Source organism: Kryptolebias marmoratus, linkage group LG3, assembly GCF_001649575.2.
Source record: "Kryptolebias marmoratus isolate JLee-2015 linkage group LG3, ASM164957v2, whole genome shotgun sequence".
NCBI classification, from domain to species: domain Eukaryota; kingdom Metazoa; phylum Chordata; class Actinopteri; order Cyprinodontiformes; family Rivulidae; genus Kryptolebias; species Kryptolebias marmoratus.
The window spans coordinates 13,452,965-13,472,576 of NC_051432.1; the positions used below are offsets into that span (position 1 = coordinate 13,452,965).

General features: G+C 38.6%; 1 protein-coding gene across 6 annotated transcripts in view; it reads right to left on the reverse strand.

Annotated features, from left to right (window-relative positions):
- Positions 1 to 6: 6 nt before the first annotated feature.
- inpp4b (inositol polyphosphate-4-phosphatase type II B) overlaps positions 7 to 19,612 on the reverse strand; it is a 165,749-nt gene continuing 146,143 nt past the window's right edge. For 5 of the 6 annotated variants that reach the window (XM_017408879.3, XM_017408897.3, XM_037974893.1 and 2 more), the window contains 9 exons: positions 19,166 to 19,304; positions 14,420 to 14,592; positions 14,074 to 14,197; positions 12,482 to 12,608; positions 10,488 to 10,628; positions 9,602 to 9,699; positions 9,191 to 9,303; positions 7,857 to 8,011; positions 4,014 to 4,204 (listed from right to left, as the gene is read on the reverse strand). In XM_017408879.3, the coding sequence (XP_017264368.3) occupies positions 4,030 to 4,204; positions 7,857 to 8,011; positions 9,191 to 9,303; positions 9,602 to 9,699; positions 10,488 to 10,628; positions 12,482 to 12,608; positions 14,074 to 14,197; positions 14,420 to 14,592; positions 19,166 to 19,304 (1,245 nt within the window). In that variant the 3' untranslated portion in view covers positions 4,014 to 4,029. Of the gene's footprint in view, positions 508 to 4,013; positions 4,205 to 7,856; positions 8,012 to 9,190; positions 9,304 to 9,601; positions 9,700 to 10,487; positions 10,629 to 12,481; positions 12,609 to 14,073; positions 14,198 to 14,419; positions 14,593 to 19,165; positions 19,305 to 19,612 lie in introns of those variants that run through there. The other variant, XM_017408889.3, reaches the window with a different exon arrangement.

The following is a 19,612-nucleotide window of genomic DNA, read 5'->3' on the forward strand; positions in this document are numbered from 1 at the left end:
ATTTATTAAAAAAAAACATCTGCAGAAGATAAAGTTTTCATGAATACAAATTGAGGTTAAACTGTGGTTTATAAAAGACCATTAACATACTAAACACCCTCCCCCCCACACACACGCACAGTAACTATCTAAAGCTGTGTCTACACTGTAACACTGTGCTTACCTGAACCATGATAAATAAGTAAAAATGTAAAAAGTGCATTTGAAGTAACACATTTGGCAAAGCTTATAAATGTACCCTGCTCACATAAAAAACAATCAACAGATAATATCCAGCAATTGTTGTCCTTATGTACAATAAAACATTTCATATATTAACTTATACTTAAAATAATTACTTCTTGGATGTCACAGAATGAGCGTTTGTGCTCCGTTTAAGAGTCAACCTTGCCGTACGTCCCATCCGGTGGTCGGTAGCACTTGGGGAAGGCCATCAGCTGCAACACGTTGAAGGCGTATTTCCTGCATCTAATATTCTTTTGAACGTTCTCAATCCGACAGCCCTCTCTGATGATCAAATGAAGAGGAAAAAAGAGAAATGAGGAGAAAAGAGAAAAGAAAAGGAGAACAAAAAAAAGTAAAAAATGAGTGAGGTTTTTAATGAAGACATGACCCTTGAAATGAAGTGTTCAAGTCATTTTACACTGTAAAAAGATGGCTTGTGTTCTTGCTGAATTTGATTCATTAATGTGGTACTTTCTGAAACATGTTGATATAGACATCCCATTTCTGACCAGCCCTGTTACTCACTGAGCTTCAATGTTGAGGCCTCATTTAGCCCCAACAAACTTCGTCAGCTTTTTTTTTTTTTTTTTTGCCCAGGTCATGTTTGTAACTGAGAACTGGTTCTCAAACATTTCACGTGGTAAAATAAAGGTAAAACAAAAAGTAAATTTTAAGGCCTTATAACTTAATTTATGCAACATGCAAACAACAACAGAAAAAAGTAAGACACTGTAATGGAAAATTTGAATGTTGTTCTTTTTAATAGTAAAATGTATAAAAACAATTATGATTCTTGCCTGCACAAGTGAAGACTTAATGAAGTTATTCTTCTTCTAACTGATATTTTTTTGTATCAAGGTTTGAAATGCTTTTGTTCTTTGTTTTATGTAGGAACTGAGAAAAACTCTGGTCGTCCCATACTCATTTCTGCACCTGGACTTGGCTGATTTGTTCTCAGTGCTTCCTCATTCCCTTTTATTATCAGATTTTCTTTGTGAGAAATGAAGCTGCTCAGTAAATGTGTGACTGAAAATGATGTAATGAAGCCTCCCTATAAAAGTATGTTGTTTTTGTTTTGGGGGCTCTTCTCCTGACTGAGTTCAGTGAGTGGAGTCTCCGAACGCTCTTTTGCCTTTGGAATAAAATTCTTTTTCAAAGGTCTTTCTCCTGAGTCTCTGAAACAGACATCTCACTACTTGTTGGTTATTTTTTGCCGCTACAACACATACCCCAAGTTTGTACAATCATCTAAAACTACATAGAGCCCCATGCAGGATTTTAAACACCCGTTGAAAACGGTTCATTCTGGTTGAGATGATTTGAACGTCTAAAAACTCTCCAACCAGTTTTCAGTTGTTGATACTGCAGTTTTAACATCAGCGATTCAAAAGGACTCAATTTGTTCAGTTGATTGAAAAGAAAAGTGGTAAAAATGAGGATAGAATTATAAATCTGTATGAAACTGGCAAATAAAAACATGAAGCAAGACGTGGTTTGATTTACGAGTCAAAACAGCAATACAGACTGTGTCATTTACAATATTTCATGGCTTTGTACTCTAAGGTTGCTTATTTCATCGAGACGAGAGGACTGTTTGCACTACAAAGTTTTTGGATCTAATCCTATCCCTGGATAGGGCACATTTATCCTGATCCATTTCAGCTAAATGTGGTCGCAATATGGTTTTAGACATCTGCTAAGTTTAAATTTGATCCCAACTTTATCCTATATTTAACGCTTTAGATGTAAACAGTTTATGTTTTTCAGAAGAGTAAACAACTGCACATGCAAGTAAACCTCTCTGAAACAGAGTTATCGCTGTTATCCCTTACATGTTACGCCTCTTATTCTGTATCGCAAGTGACCGTGAAATCTTTTGTGTCACCGATCTTTTTTTCTCTCCTTAAAATACCTGCACTCACAAAGGTGTGTAAGAAAACGACGACTGAAAAACAAGCGATGTGAGAAAAACATTTTCATTAACCGTTTAGACTTTGAGGAATCAGAGAGTAACCCGGAGTTTAGCGGTGAGGTCACGCCAGGTTAGTCTAACTAAAGTGTGACATTTATCTTAGAGTTCAAATTTTGAAGGAATGCCTCTATAGAGTCTGAGAAAGTGCAGCCCCTTTGTGAAAACAAAAGGAAAATTGACTTCCCACAAAGAAGAAACATCACATACGAGCGTAATCTAAAGATATCTGCTAAACTAACAACGTGCACAAACATAAAAAAAATGCACTGAAAAACACAGCTGACGTCTCCAGACATGCCATTTGTTTAAATTGGCCACCTGCCACTGCGGTTAAAGAAAGGGCTGAAACCTGTTGTGTATGATTAACATCACACCTGGAGGGTCATTTCCACTTGCAGCACATTTCTCTGTTACTGTATGTGCTGTAAGATTAGTTGTTGTGTTTGTGTAAATGTGCTTTAAAGGAACACAAGCAGCAGCAAAATGATAAAAGCTGGAGGAAAAAACCTGACGCTAAAACAGAAGCTTTGTGTATGGACAATAAAAACATTTGCTGCCATCTGCTGAATGCTCAGTGAGCCATCAACTCAAGAGTGTATTTAAAGGGGTTCCTCTGACTTTTTTATGCTGCTTTTTGTGGAGTGGTTATCAGCAATAAGTATCTTACCTGCAATAGAAATTCAGAACAATCTCAGTTTGGAGAATCAGGGAGAAATCTTTGTGGAGGAGTCAAGCTAATGGCTAGTCAGACTAGATTACAGTCGTCTAAAACAACTCAAACCTCCGAAAGTTTTCTAGCTGTTCAGGTGAGTGTTATGTTGTGGATTTTTATGTGGCATTACTTTTGGATCAGACGTGCTTAATATGCTGATATTTGACTAGTCATTAGCTTGGGTCCCTCACGAGAACGTTTATCTGATTCTTCAATCTGAGATTGTTCAAACTCCTGCCTACTGTAGGTAAGATACTGATGGTTGGCATCTTCATAAAATCCAACTCCTCAAAAAAAAAATCTAAATTATCACTTTAAGTGTTCTGCAAAAAAGAAAAAGGAAAAGATAAGATTCTGGCTTATAAAGATAAATATGGTATCTATTAGGAGTTTCAAATACAAACTGCAGTGGTGTAAAAATTAAAGGAAGCTTTATTGTTGAGTATTTCTAATACTAAAATGTACTGAATACTGTAACAAAAATACCAAATTCAGTAAAAAGGAGCTTTGTTGTCTTTGACATGATCCAGGATGGTTCTTTCCTGAACATAAATGGTTAACTGTAGATCCGGCTGATATACACTGCCCTCATTATTAAAGGTATTTGGTCTCGATTATTTTACGCCTCAATAGCTGACTACAGTTTTCTGTAAAAACTCCAGCGCTGCGCTGGCTACAAATGAACCCATTATCTTGATTCATTTTTCACAAAATTCATCCATCCAACCAAACGTAATGCTTGTCCCCATCAGTCACTGGAAGAGAGGTCATGTACAGCCAGGACAGGTCCACACAGAGAGAAACAATCCATTTATGCTCACATTCACACTTACAGACAATTTAAATTTCTCCAGTTAACCTAACATGCATGCTTTTGATCTGTGGGAGGAAAGCGGAGAGTACCCGAAGAAAACCCGAGCCTGCACAGGGAAAAAAAAACATGCAAACTCCACACAGAAAGGCTCCAGCCAGGAGCCAAATGCAGGACCTTCTCACTGCAAGGTAACAGTGCTCACCAACTGTGACACCATGCTGCCCTCTCAAAGGCCATCATATGAGATCAGAAAAAACTTAGCAGACACAAAGAAAAGGAGCAAACAGAGACAACATTGTCAGCAGTTTATTGATATTTTGCAAGCAGAAAAACAAGACTTAATATGAGCCACACAACCAGTAAGTGAGAGCTAACAAGCAGCAGGGCAATGGGATAAAAGTGTCGCGACACTGGTTTGTTTTCTGTCATGGCGCCAGCCTCAAGGTCCTCCCACTGCCCAGTGTCTCCCTGGGTAAGACGACTGCAGGGCCATCCATCCGAGGGGAAATAGAACGAACAGACACAGATCAAAACGCTGCCGTGTTAGTACAGAACAGGTGCTGTCTTAGTGGACTTTCTAGCACTGATTGATTTCTGCAGAGCCCTTGGAAGCCTGTGCCAGAAGGCCGACTTAGACAGAGAGTCATTAGTACAGATTAAATGTCTCTAAAAGCAGCCAAGATAGGAGGTCAGTGACAAATGGAGAACATACGTGAAAAACATGCTGACCAGGAACTGAACTGTGACCATGTGATGACTGAACTGGACTGAGGGGATGGATGGGTGGAGGAGGCATGCAGACTTTAATAAAAATCTAACAAAAGTTTTTTCTTTCTGTCAAAAAGTGTATTTATTCTACTTAAGTCAAACATTTAGCAGGAAAGGATGGTAAGTATAGCAGTGGTTTGACAACTTTTAATGAATCTCAAGCTTATTTTTTTAAAGCAATCCATAAATGCACCAGATGAACTGAAAATATTGTCAAACGGCTGCTTATTACCAGTCTTGTTGGCTTTACATTCAAGTAGAGTATGAGCAGAATAGTTCTTTCTAAATTTACCTTGTCATATTAGCTTGTTTGGTTCAAAAAAGTTGTATTTGATTTTACAATTCAACCTTTGAATCTCACTTGAGTCACCTTCCGATTTGTCCTGATGCCAGCTGTACTAAAGTAGTCTGTATTGACGGATGAAACCGTTTCCTTGTAAGTTAATCAGGACCTTTGGACCTGCTTTCAGTTCTCTGCGAGGCATTGAGACTCACTGTAAGAAACCCGGTTTGTGAAATCCTTAAACTTGGGGTCGTAGATTAAAAAAAGGCCAAACGTTCTTCAAGATTTTTATCAAGTCAAATAAAAGAACATAGCATAAATAAAATACCTCTGTGACAGAGCTGTACGGGGACCTGTCAGAAAGCCATTTTCTGACGGCTGAATGACAGCTTATTCAGTGAAACCTCCCCCCACCCAATACACACACACACACACACACACACACACACACCATTTGTAATGAACTTATCAGGAAGGTGATTTTTTTATCTTAAAAGTGTCTCTTTGCATAAAAGTGTCTCTTTTGTACAGAGTCAAAATGAATCTGAAGGTCTCACAAACAGCCCAGCGAGTTGTTAAATAACAGATTTTATGAAGTCAAACTTCATGTCCCGTATTTTAAAAGGTGGTTGTTAAAGTTCAGCTGCTGTAGCTGATTCAGAAACAGCTATAAAAACATTAAGGTTACACAAAGATAACTCTAGCATAATCCAGTGAATTGGTTTATCTTGTCTACTGGCCAATGCCATTAGACATTTTCAGAACAAGTAATCAATTCTATCATGCAAATGAACAAATTAATAAAAAAAATAATTTTTTTTTTGGTCAAGTTTCAATTTTATCTATATATTACCACTGAAGCAGCTGTAGAAGCTGCAAAAACTTTCAACTTGTTAAAAATAAAGCAACTAAACATTTTTGAGATGTAAAGCTTTCATGACTGTTTAACTTCACAGTTCAGTCGGATTATCCTCTCTGATGTAAGTATATGAACAATTTACTTTGTCAGAAAAAAAACAAAACAGTGTCAACCCAACATATTGTCAGTCATGAATAATGCTCTAAATTTACATTGACGAGTTAAGGATTTGATCCTCATAAAAATAATAAACATAGATGGTAAAAATAAAAAAACCCCAGCATGTCAGTACCTTTAAAATCCAGTAAATGTGATGATACAGCTAAGGTCTTTATTCTTATTGTAACCAGATGTTATGTTACTGTGCTCACAGCTCTAGTCAAACACTTCACAGTTTGCATGATAATTTGCCACCAAGGCCCAGTTTATCCTGATTTGTACAGTTTTCTTTGTTACAGTTTACTCTGCTGTCCTAAACATGTGATAATAAGACAGCTAACAGTAAACAAGCAATCAGTTAAGCTAGCTAAAAACTCAATTGGCTCTAACATAATTAGCATTTAGGACTGTTAATGAAGCTCAATTATGTTAATTATCTTTCTGCTCTATCTTTATCCACCCGTGACCTGAGAATTAAAATCTACATCTTCGGTTGAGCTAATACCAAACCCAAAGAGCTAATCGCCATTTAAAAATTAGGCTCTCAGTTTCTTAAATGTAATTCTTTTATTCATTATATAAATATTTATTCCCTTTTTCTAAGAGCTCCATGTCAAATTTCTAACTAAGATAACTAAGATGATTGATTTAAATAACCTTATGAATACAGTCATCCAAGAGAGAAGGTTTATCTTGCTTGTTTGAATGCAGCACTTGCAAGAACTGACACCTTACTGGCGTTCCATCAGCCCACAGAGGCAAAGAGTCAAGCTTTTTGAAACACGTGAGTTAAAAATGAAACACGAGTGAAAAATAATTATTAACTCAAAGTCATGGGATCCTCTAGGTAAAACAACATTCTTAATGCCAATGTCCTGAGGGTTTATACACGTGTCTGTGATGATTTATTACATATTTGTCAACTGGTACTGTTATTAAATGAGTGCATTTTGGAGGAGAACACATTGAGTTTTACAGACTCAATGTGTTCATGTGTAAGAATGCTTTAAAATGAGCACCTACCAAACAGATTTATACTTGGAAAGTTGATCTTTAAAAGTCACGCACAACCACAGGGGGTAATCTTTTCTATTCAAACTGTAGTGGAGTGAAGAAACTTGAGACTCTCTCCTGTGATTTGGTGTCACTTACGAGTGCGCTGCTTCCATCACTAGTGCTGTGTGTATGTGAACGTCTACAAGCTCTGTTGAACTTGTTTCACGATTGGTCCTTGATCAATACATCTGAACGGCATTTCCCATATTTTTCCCTCTTTTGGGTCTTGAGACAGTTTGTCCTCTCCCTAATCTGACGCAAGTGTCATCAGCAGGTTTGTGCAAGTAAACACTGCAGGCATTTTACATGTGCACTTCATGGATTTCCTTACAAAAAGCCTGATAGTTCTGCCTTATCAGATTTAGGCAGATGTGGATGTTTACCCTGCTGGCACACACAAACATTAAAGGCAGCAGCGTCGCTGCAGGAACCGACTGGAATGGACTTGGTCGCCTTCGACTGTGTGAGGGATGGTGCTGATGGTGGAGGGAGCACAAGTCATGGTGATAGGCTTGAAGGAGCAGGTGAGGACATGTCTTTGATGGATGGTTTGGGTGCAGGGTATTACTTTATATACAGAGGTTTGTAAAAACAGGTTTATCTCAGGTTTATTGGATGTTTCTTCTGGTTTGCCTATTTTAATATCGAGTTGGACAGTAGCTTTTGGTTTTTTAAGTGGAGACTTTCAGAAGCTAGTCTGAAATAACTCGAAAAAAATCAACACTGCACCTCTGCGGAAACCTTTCTATTACCAGGAATCACCTACAATCCTTGGAGTTGATTACTTTAACGGTAACTCATTTTTTTCTGAATGGATGCTGTGGAGTGTAAAGACTATCTAGGAAACTGAAAAGTGAGAGATCTTTTTGAGAATCCCTCAGACTGGAAAGATGACCTGTAGGTAACCTGATCAAATAAAACTAAAATGATCTTCTTATAAACCAAAAGATGCTATAGTAATACCTTGCACCCGCTGAGGTTTGAAAGCATATTTAATTTCTGTCTCACCTCCGCATACAGTCCAGAGCTCGTACGAAGAAGTCCTTGCTCAGCTGGTGCTCGTCTCTCAGGAGGGCACACTGCTCTAAGGTGACAGACATGGATGTTCGGTCTTTGGCACTTTTACAGCTGGTAAACCTGATACCATTTAACCTTCGGCAAATCTAGAAGGATGGGAAGATAAAATGACACGCTTCATTAATTCAAAACTTTTCGCTTTTGTCAGTAAAAGTGATTAATCTCAAAAGAATTCTTTGCTTTGTTTCCATGTTCATTTAGTACATAGCGTTCTGGTGAAAACTAAGCCGACATAACATCGTTGGCTGCGTTTCCATTCTTACATAACACAGCACAGCACTAACTAATGATGATGATGTTTGTGCTTGTTTTTAAATAGAGGTTTGTTTTTTTTCCTCTTAACCTAGTTTCTTCAAGCTGTTAACAGTAGTCAGTATCTGGTCTGCAGTCAGCGGCAATCAGAGTGATTTCATTTTGGAGAATCTGTGAGCAATCTTGGAAACACATCAGTTAACACCACTAAAACATATACGACGATTCAATTTGAAATGTGCTGTTACAGCAGGCCAAATAGGTTTTACTTCTTATCAGAATAGTTAATCTATTAAGCAGTGGATCACCAGGCAATATCCTTTTTGCCACTACCTTTATTAGCTTAACTCTTACAAAATTTCTCAAACTGAGACCGTTAAGACTGCTGCCTACTGCAGGTAAGACAGTGATTGTATATAACTCCACTCAAAATAAATAAAAACTAGCAATTATCCTTATAATACAGATCATTGTAGTTTGATCAACTTTGTTATTTTAATGTTATTTCCCCCTCTCTGTACAAAAGACAAAAACATTGGAAACCATTTGCCCAAACCAAATCAACCTCGGCAAGAAAACTAAAAAAAAAAAACAATGTGGGCTTGCACGAGTGAATGGGAGTGGATGAAGAGGCAAGGTTACCAATGAGGTATTCTCAGCAAGCTGAAGCCTGTGCTTTTCACTCACAGTGCACACTTTTACACAAAACAACAACTAGACCTTTTTGTCCCATGGACTGGAAGAACATGCCAAACAGTTCACTAACAGAAACCACATATAATAATATAATAAAGGCCAGATCTGTATAGTGCTTATTTAGTGTTGTTTTCCAAGTTAATTAATCATGCATACACCGGTTTCGTTTGGCGCAATGCCTCTAGTAAAGATCATGAGAAAGAGCGCGAGAAAAAAAAAAAAGCACACAATCCCCGAGTACGAGTCAAAAGAAAGTCTGTCATATGGCTGAGAGAAATCTTCCTCGACAAGTCAAGAAAGTTAGATTAATAACTTACGGTTCCAGCAATCCATAGTATTTCCACATTCTTTCTCTTCTTTGTGACTACATTCTGGCCCAGGGTTTCAAGTAGTTCCTTTATGTCAGTCTGTGTTTGAAAACATGGTAGACCTGTTTGCACAAAAACCAAATGTACTTTTAGTGAGAGTAACCGTTTGTTTGTTTTTGCTCAGGTGAGGACATAATATAGGTCAAAATTGAATGCAAGATAAAAATACAAGGTTCTATTCAAAGAAATAAAAACAAGCAAATAATGCAATGTGAAATTTCCAGATAAAGTGTACTATATATTCCAGATACTTCCAAAGATCTGAACTAGATGGGTTCAAACAATTATCAAAAATTTCCAAAGATGAAGAGTACGTGTTGGGCTAAAGAAAACAGGGTGGAAAAAAAACTTCACACTTACATTCTAGTGGCACCTTTTCACTTAATATTTTATAATAGGCCTCTAACATCTCAAAGTTCTTCTGGTTTATTCTTTCTTGTAGCGAGATGTCGCCAAACCTGTTATCAGTACCAAGAAAAAAGAATACTGTCATCAGAGCAGAGCAACAAACTCTCACTTAAGCAAACAAACCCATACTGCATATATATAATAAAAAAACAAGTCTCAGACTGGTTTTAGTCTTTAAAGGGATAGTCTGGTCACTTTTGAAGCAATGTTTCAGCAAATAGTCATCAGTAGTTAGTATCTTAGACATCAGTATAAAGAAAAGGGCACAGGTTTTTGGCCTAGCCAAATAAGGGCCCAAAAAAAAAAAAAAAAAAAAAATTCAGGCTTGTAAAACAATTTTTTTTTTTCCAACAATGACATGCTGGCGTGGAAGAATGCCACGTTAGCTAATAATAAATTACTACACATCACTACATTTATTTTGACACTGATTTCCCAACTAAACAATGTCCATGTTGCTACATGAATGTATGTGTGCTGAGCATAGACCACTATACGCCAATATGGCTGAGGCTGCAAATGAATTGGTCCGCTGGTTGAGTTGAGTAAACCCAAAACCTTTGGGCCGACTAGACAGGCTGATCAATCAGACTGATGCCTTCTCAGCCTCAGCACCATCGGCGTTCAACGGTCTACACATACATTCGCGTAGTAACACGACATTAAACGGGCCCTAGCCATTAGCCTAGCCTGGCCAAAGGCTTCTACTCTTTTCTCCATGCTTTGCATTCCACGACTGACACCACGGCTGATAAGGTATTAACTACTGATAACTTTTATTATGTAGGGTAAGTGTTTCACTGAGGTCTTCAGAGTGAGCAAAGAGTAACTGCTGTACCTCTCAGCTATAGTTTGTTGTTCATTGATGCCCACGTTGAAAAGCACGGGGAATACTCGCAGAGGCTTGCCTTCCTTGATCTCCTCTGGCAAGGTCTGGAAAACCACTTGTGGTAATGGCACTTCTACAGTGAAGTGGTCTCTAAATCCAAGGACAAAACAGAAGAGATTAAAAAATAAATAAGTAAATAAATCAGCATGTACTGAAGAAAACATAAAACGTTGTACGATTTGATACTTAAAACAGGTGTGAACCAGCACTGGATTGTGATTGTGCTTGACAGACAGAGTGTAATTGTGTCAGCCTCCCCTTGACGTTCATCCAGTCTTGCTGCGGTGCCAATATAAAGCCAAAAAGATTCTTTCACATGTGGAGCAAAGTTCACATGGCCTAAGCTACTTCCTTGTTTCTTCCTGTGCTCAGCAGCTGCCTGCTACCACCTGGCTGCTATCAATCTCTGAGATGACATGGAGCAGTTACATATTACAACGAAGAGTAAACAAATGCTTGTCAAAAGAGAGAACACCTGTAGCACTGAAACTGACATGTGTGGGGAAAAAAATTCAGGTGTGTTATTAAACTTTTTTTTTTTAATAAAATGTTTGGTCATTTCTATCAATTCTTTTTTTTTAACTATGCACATCGTTGCACTTTGAGAACTATGAATGTAATTATTATTATTATTATTATTATTATGATTAACTTTTGAAGTCAGCCTGGATGCATCAGGGTTGTTACTGTTTAAAAAAAGCAACCATTTTAAATACAAACTAAATGGTAAAACAAAGTTCTAATGGCTCCTTTAACTTAAGAACTTCTCTTGAAGATCTTTCCCTATTTCTTTGCCAAATGACAATACTGTGGTCCTGTCACAGCAATTAATTCTGTTTTGCATATCTAGACATAAACAACAAATGTTGTGCTCTCCAAAACAGCACAACAGTAATCAACAACATAATTTAATCCTTCCTGCTATAATCAACATGCTGCTAATCAACTTTAGAAAACGCAAAAAATAACTTTAAATCAGTCAATTTTACAAACATTGGGCTAAAACTGGGTATGATTGTAGCTGAGAGGCCTCTCCGACACTTATTCTAAGCGCTACTAGATTAAGACATGTTGTGAAATTTTCATGACATTACAGAGAATGTTTTCAAGATTTGATAGAAACAGTCACAAATCTGTAATTTTTTCAACATGAAAAGTTGATCTTAGTCTAAACTTTTGGAATACAAGGTGGGCGATTCATTCCATCAAGGTTTGTTCGGCCTTAATCGGAATCTTTCGTTTTGCTTTTGTTCAAATAGAATTACATTCCCCAAATGAAATCCCTCTGATTAAAGCAGAGGAACTTTACAAACAGTAAAGGCTATATTGGAGGATAAAGAGAAAGATATGTGGTTACAATAACAGCTGTGATGAAGAATTCTAAAAGCCCTTCACTGTCGGACACCGACATTATAACAACAAATATAATGCACTCGTTCCAGTATTTGATGTACAGTTCTGCACTGACGGTGAAGAATGTTGACCATCTTGTTTAAAGGTGTCATGCGGTTTATGAGGATATGAAAGCTTAATATTCCTACATTACATCTAAGGGTGCAGGCTTTGCTTTTTATGGCCAGTTCTTATGAGGCTACTGAGGATACTGTGCTCACATAAACACAACAAATTTGAGTTTCATTTAGTTACCCATTTATTTGCTGGCTTGTTTGATATTGTGTTTGTGATTTTTTTTAGGATGTTTTCTGTTATGCAAATTATATATCAGTCAAGGGAAAAAGAAAGTCCACGCTGAGGTTAAACTGTTTTTTTTTCCCCCATGAGTGTGTTAATACAAGGATAAAGGCTAATAAGTAAAAACATGTTTGTTGCTTGACAACAGCAGCTGGAAACACCAGATGCTTATCTTGCTCCCTGTAGTATTCATTAACTTTGTTCTTAGCCATCATCGCAGAGAGAAAGATCGACTGCAGATAAAGTCTCACCGTCGACCCCACACTGAAGGCTGGAGCTCACTGAGCTCGCCCGTCTTGGCCTCAGTGACCTTGAAGACGACGTTCTGCAGGTCTGAGATTCCAACCTCCATGTCCTCCAGCATCCCGATCTCTTCACCTTTACGAAAACAAGATCAGATCAGCGGCTATTTCACGCCTGCTACATGTTTTCCTTTCAAAAGGTTTATTCAAAACAAGGCAAGTTGATCAAACAGTAATGAAGAGCTCACGTCAACCTTCAAGATAAAAACAGAATGAGTTGTAGCCAGCGATGAATAGACTGCTCAGATTTCACAATAACCTTGTTTCACTTCCCTTTTTATTCCCTGTATTTATCAAATAAAGTCTTCTCGTCTTAAGACGCCGTGTTTATTCTTCACCAGAAAGGTGCTGCATGAAATATAGAGATAAAAATGTTTGTGATAACATCACTCTTCCATAGCCAACAATGCACTCACTGAGTCATCAGCTTATTTTACATGGTGTAACTTGCTACAGACCACTTATCAGCCTCTTTACCTCAACCGAATAAAACTAAATATAAATCTGAGCGTGGTTTTCTTCACAAAGGTACTTTAAACTAGAGAAATGACATTTTCTGTGAACATGCAGCGTGGGTGCTGAGTGCTGAATGACTTTACTGAAGAAGCTAAAACTGAGTTTGTTAAAGATAAAACAAGCTGAACACTTTAGGGTCAAAGAAGGAAAATGCCAGCTAAAAGCAAAAAGTAACAAAATGCTAGGTAAATGCTAAAAACATCAAAAAGCTAGCCCAAAGCCCAAAGTACAAAAAGATAGCTAAAACTATCAAAAGACTTGGGGTCCATACTGATGTTCCCGGGTACCTGTGTCATCACGGACATGTTCCTCATGGAATAGTACATGGATTTCCTTTGCACCTTCCAGACGTTCAATGTTGAATCTCTACGTTTGAACATGTGCTTGGGAATCTTTCCTTCAGCACCACTTGTGATTAGTTTAATGTGGATTTTTGTTGTAGCAGTAACCATTAACAACAAGGACCTGACTACCACAATTGCCTGCTACAAACCTTACATCCATGGATTCTCTGAACTGTATGAAATCCAGATGCACCATGCCTAGTCTATTTGGGAAGCTGCATTTCCTGGAATTCATGACTTTCTGGGCACTGGGGAACATAAAAATGACCCTGCTGGAAGCCAAAAAACCCAAAAAGCTAGATAAAAGTAGCACAATGGTAGCATAAGTAGCATATAAAGACAAAAATAGAGAGAAAAAAAACTGATTTAAAAAGGAAAATGCTTGTAAAGCATTTAAAGCAATTAAAGAGAGTCAGTGTTTTTCTTTGGGAAAAAAAAGTTAAATATTTTTGAAAAGTATAAAAGTTACAAACAACAAAAGTCACAGCACCCATCTCCTGAATGAGATGAACTTTTTTTTAATATCTGACTGGCTAAAACAATACAAAGTGTGCAGAAGTTATAGGTTTGCAAAAAATGGATGTAAACATAAAAAGCAGGAAGAGAATAGCGTGAATGTTGAGTCAGCGCTCACACTATAAACTGGGAAAGTTTGGTGCTCAGCAGGAAGACTTCACTTACTGTAGGTGCTGAGGAGGCTCTCAAACTGGGCCACCAGGCCGACGAGGTGGAGCTGCCTCAGGAAGTCTTTGTCCTGCAGTCCTGCGTACAACTTCATGACAAAACCACAGGCCAAGGCTGCCAGCTGTCGAAATGCAAACCAGTGTTGTTTTGACACTTGCCAAACCAAACATTACAAAACTTGTGCACGGACTGAACATGTTACTGTCTGCAAATTTACCAGATTCTTTATGAAGGTTTTCAACAACAAAGTAAAAAATTCAACCAAACAAAGCACTGAAAGGAAGTCACATTCCCTCTTGAGGACTTTAAAAGCATGTTTCATTAGATCGGTGGGGCCACCTACTGCCTGACTGAAGACTACGTCTCTCCTCTGCTGGAGGAGGAAGCCTTGAGGTGTGCTGCAGGCTGCCTCCTGCAGGAGCACAAAGGTCATGGCTCTCTTTGCCTTCTCCACCACCTCCATCACACACTCCTTTAATCTGGACACCAGAGGGCACAGCAGCTCCTTCCAGTCACCTGCACAGAGAGAAGGATGGGGACATGCCTAAGTGACAACCATCTATCTGTGGTGTTTTTAAATCAACAGACAGACAGACAGACTGTTCCATAATAAAGCATAAATTTGTTTTCAACATGGCAATAAAAATACTATTAACATCCGCAGTCATTAAAACAAAAACCTCTCTTAAAAACATGTTCTCACACAGCAACAATTAAAAGCAGTGCGGTTATTGCGGAGGGGATAAATGATGTCTTATAAATGTTTTTCAGTGTCATTGGGGTTCTGTATCGCCTGCCTGATGGCAGTAACATGAAGGAGGGCTGCAGGAGGTGAGACAGGTCCCCAGTAATAATATAACTCTGTCATTTCTCATCATAAGAGGATCTTAGTTTAAAACTCTGGCATGGAAGGTGGCAGGTGATTTGCATTTCTTCAAGTAATGGGAGGTCCTTAATTCATTGTCTTTTTTTTTCTGGGTCCTTCAGTGTCCTCCTGCCATCCAAAACCATTCATGTTAGGTTAATAGAAGTTGACTTCAGGGGTGAGTGTGTGTTCATAGCTGTTTGTCTTGTGTGTGTGTGTGTGTCTCTGTGTTTGCTCTGTCATAGACCTGGTGGCCTGTCTCGTGTGTATCCTGACCAGTTAAAGCTGGGATAGAGGGAATGATCCCGCACAGGACACCAGAGTTTTAGTAAAATGGTTAAATGAAAACATTTCAGCCTCTGCGGAACCATAATTGCACATTAGCACTTCATTTAATTGTAAAAAAACCCCCAACAAAACACCAAAAAAGTAGAAATTGCAGCATTTAATTTAAATGTTGACAGACTGATCTTTGGTTAAATAACTGTCATCAACCACGTCGAAGCAGACTCTTCTGATGAAAAGGCAGGCACATTTGTAGGCAGAATAACGTTGCAACACCTCAGACTACACCCTCGGGTCAGTGAACATTTTGGAATGGGGGCACTTTTCACAGCAGGAGTGATTATAGCTTGGTTTGTAATGGTGTCTGTCAACAAACACACACACAAATCATGGTTCGGGACAAATTCAGGAGCGTGTTTAAGACATTCAGAGTCCTAAGCTACTCCTACTGTATGAATTATCCCAATCAATGTTTTTTTTTTTCGAAATCTACTAGATTGTAATGTGTTATCATATTAAATCTGTACCTTACAACAAAAAATATCTTTCTCTACTTCAAAAGATTATCATCTTCGATCAAAACGCCCCAATCAGCCGACCTCTGATTGAGTTGCTGTAAATCTCCAAAAAGGAATAAGAATTAAATACTTTCAGTCTTGTGGACTGACTTGGAGAGTAAAAAGAGTAAATCTAAACCCGATGGCTCGCTGAACATACCATATAGTGTTTTATAGACTATTGACATTATTTTATTGGTTACTCCCTGTACTGTACTGGGAGGCGCTAAAATAACTTCTGCTTTAGAGTAACATGTTCCGATTTGCTTGTAACTGACTGCGTGAATGGGCCTGCAAATAAAAAGTGTCAGTAGAAACATAAACGGATGAGACAAACACACAAACAAATGTCTGAGAGTGAAACTGATACAAATGCTTAAAATTTAATGTATTTTCCAAAGAAAAAAACACTTTTCTGGTTTGTTTGTAATGGGATTACTGAAAGTGATTTGTGTACAAATTATTTCCAAGATTTCTGATTTACCGTACTTTAGACACAATGAAAGCCTCTAAATTCAGTGGTAAACCATCCATCTATCCAGTTCTATCTCCTGTTGCCATAGGTAAAAGGGCACTAATTTATTGTGTTAGCAAAAACTCTCATGAACCACTGGATAGATTTTAATGAAACTTCCAGAAACCGACCACTGTGTGTACATCTACAGCTGACTAACTTTTGGATTCAACCCAGTTTGAGATGGTTGCCACAGCTAACACAAAAATGGCTGTAACTCAGCCACTTTTACAGGTACTGACCTAGAATTTGGTGTGGTAGTAGCTGAGAGTCATCCTCAATGCAAGAACCAACATGTCTTGTGTGAGATTGTGCACAACCTCATTTACAAGGTTTGATCAAATTGGCTACAACTCTGTTCCTTCTCATTATAGGATGATCTTAGACTTAAGGCTGAAAGGCTGTGGGAATGCTAGGCGTTTAATCTATACCTGCTTTAAGATGCAGTATGACAAGGAGCTGGTGCTTGTCACTGGGTGGGGTACACCCTGGGCAGGTCACCATTCCATCACATGGCCACATAGAGAGAAAGTACCCTTCATACACACACTCTCATCTTTAATTTACATACCATGCATGTTTTTGTGCGGTGGGGGGAGGGCGGTGGTACCTGGAGAGAACCTACACGTGCATGTGCATGGAAGCATACTGACTCCATGGAGCGGGGGCCTGGCTGGGCGTTAAACCCAGGGTTTTTTATGCACCACTCCAACCAAACCACAACCATAAAAGCTTATTTTTTTGAGCAAGAAACTTATTTGTCAAACTCTGAACACATCTGTATGAAACTTAGCCAAAAATTTTGGTTAATCACAGAAAAAGTGAGTTAGTTGAAAATGCAATTGTGTTTAAATCCTCATGTTAAACTTAATACACGCAGCAGTGAGCATTCCCTTGGTTTAAAACAGGTCTGCTGAGCGACCACCAGGGGTCAGTGTTGGATAGGTTCTGTCCTGCATAAATTTTCTGACTCTCGGATGTTTATCCCTCACTTCGAGAAAAGTTATTGGACTGAAGAAGTGTGGAGAAACACAGATGGACAAAAACATGTTCAGCTTGTGGAGCACATCGAATAAGTCATGGTTTAAAAAGGAAAAGGAGGAAACATAGCTCCAACCTCACCAACACACCTGTCCGAACATTAAACCACCCCTCAGCATTTTGTCATCAACAGTCCAGGAACAGCTTGTTTCCATAAGGAGCTAAACGCTTTATCATTATAGTTGTTCGTTTTGGTGTGGCAATAGCTGAGATTCATCCTTAACACATACTCTGAGTGCTAACGGATCTCACAATATTGCTCCAGATCGTTATGCAGATCACCACTTGCTCCAAATCCGCTGAGCATCCTGATGGCGGTGTTTTCAAGCCGCTCATCACCTGCTGCCTCGCATGTTCACAGAGACTCACATGCTGCAGACAAACACAGGCACCTAATGATAAAACTTCACAGGAGCCAGAAACAGCCTCTCTCCGTCGCCTGGTCAGACTAATGGTACTGCTGTTTGTTGGCTGCAACACGGTGGGCTCCTCTTTGAACAAGAACCCAAGACAGGATTTCACTGGACGTAAGAGACGACTGGAAGGCTCGTGGTCAACAGCGAGCGGCTCTGCATTTCAAACGCAGCTTTCATCCACATCTTTGGCACTGGAAGCTTCGCTTTTGTTAATGTTTTAACAACGGGGGGCTGGATCCTGGAACAGAGTCATTTATCACTATTTCCAAAGCAGACTGGCGATAATTTGAAAACATGAGCTACTTTTCAACTTCTTTTTTTTTCTAACAGTGGAAAAACATTTATTTTGGAATGAAAAGAGATTCTTAAACTAAGCTATTTGGAGCTTTGTGATGTGCATATGAGTACAAAGTCTTCAAAAACCCCAAGATTAATTACTCAACACTGGAGTGTTTAAAACTCTGTTTTCTCTTTTAAATAATTTCTAATCTGCATTAACACATTCTGAAATTTACCAATGAGAAACCCAGTTTAATGACAATAATACAACTAATTATTTACTGATCGAGTAAAATAAACCTTCTGGGTGACAAAAGCATGGATATGTCTATGACAGATAGTTTCCTTGAAAGTCAGGAGTTTTCTGTCAAAGGCAGGTGTGACCGGGCACCTTGTTTTTATTTAAAAAAAACAGAGATTTATCAAAATCTGAGCTACATGACAGATGTTTTTTAAAGCACAAACAATTATATTTATGAGAGCCTCAGAATACGAAGCTGACCCTGATCAGACTTGATACAGTTATATAGTTTGAACTCAAACAATCCAAAGTCTGACAAACTGTGGAGGAAATGAAAGACCATCTCCACAGGAGAGGCCACCAAAACTAGATGAAGAAACTAGCAAGTAACTTGTAGGAAAATAAAGACCTCTTCTTAGAATAATTAATGTTGATGATCATCATCAGGAGCTCAATGATCAAGAGATCAAAGAAGAAGAAGAAGAAAACCAAAGTTGTCTAACAGGAATGTCTGCAGTTTTCACATGAAAAAATACTCTTAATAAATAAGATTAGAGTTTACATTTCAACAGGACCTGTTACGTTTGAAGAAAAGAAAAGACTGTATTAGAGAGTAAACATTATTTCATCTGTGAAACATGGTGGTGGTAGTCCCATGGTCTGTTGCTGCGTTTAAAACAGGATGACCTGTGATGACCAAAGGAACAACTACCGTTGAATCTCTACAGATACCGACGTATTTAAATTGTTCCAGTTGAGAAAGAACTGACATAAGTTGTAAAAAGAAAATGCATTCTAACAACCAGAAGTTAAAGACCTAACTAAGAGAAATTTCGTGGACCATATGGGAGTAGAAATAAAACATTCTGAAGAGGGTGAAGGTGAGTTTACCAGGATTGTGCGAGGTGATAACATCGGCGAGGTGCAGCTCGGGGGTCGGCTCCTGCTTGCTGTTGTCGCCCTCTTGGAGTTTGTCCACCATGGCGATCACGCAGTTGAGACATTTGGCCACGCTGGCCCACTCCCGGTCCTGAGGAGGTCAAGTTCACTTTAATGAGTCCATTTGTTAAAAAAAATTCTATACCTGTTTGACAGAAATGAGGCGGAAAAAAAAATTAGAGACGAAGAAACAGAGCATAAAGTCATTTTTCTGCCAAGTCTTTAAAACTAAAGAAAGCTGCTGCGTGGATTACGCTCAAAGCATTTCCATTTCTTCTCCTGAGCTCCAACTGTTCGCCAGAGCAGACACGCTTATTTTTGTGCGGATGTGTTTGGGGCGTGTGTTTGTTTTGGCATTTATGGGTTTAAAAATAAGGACTGAACTCGTTTTAAAGGCAA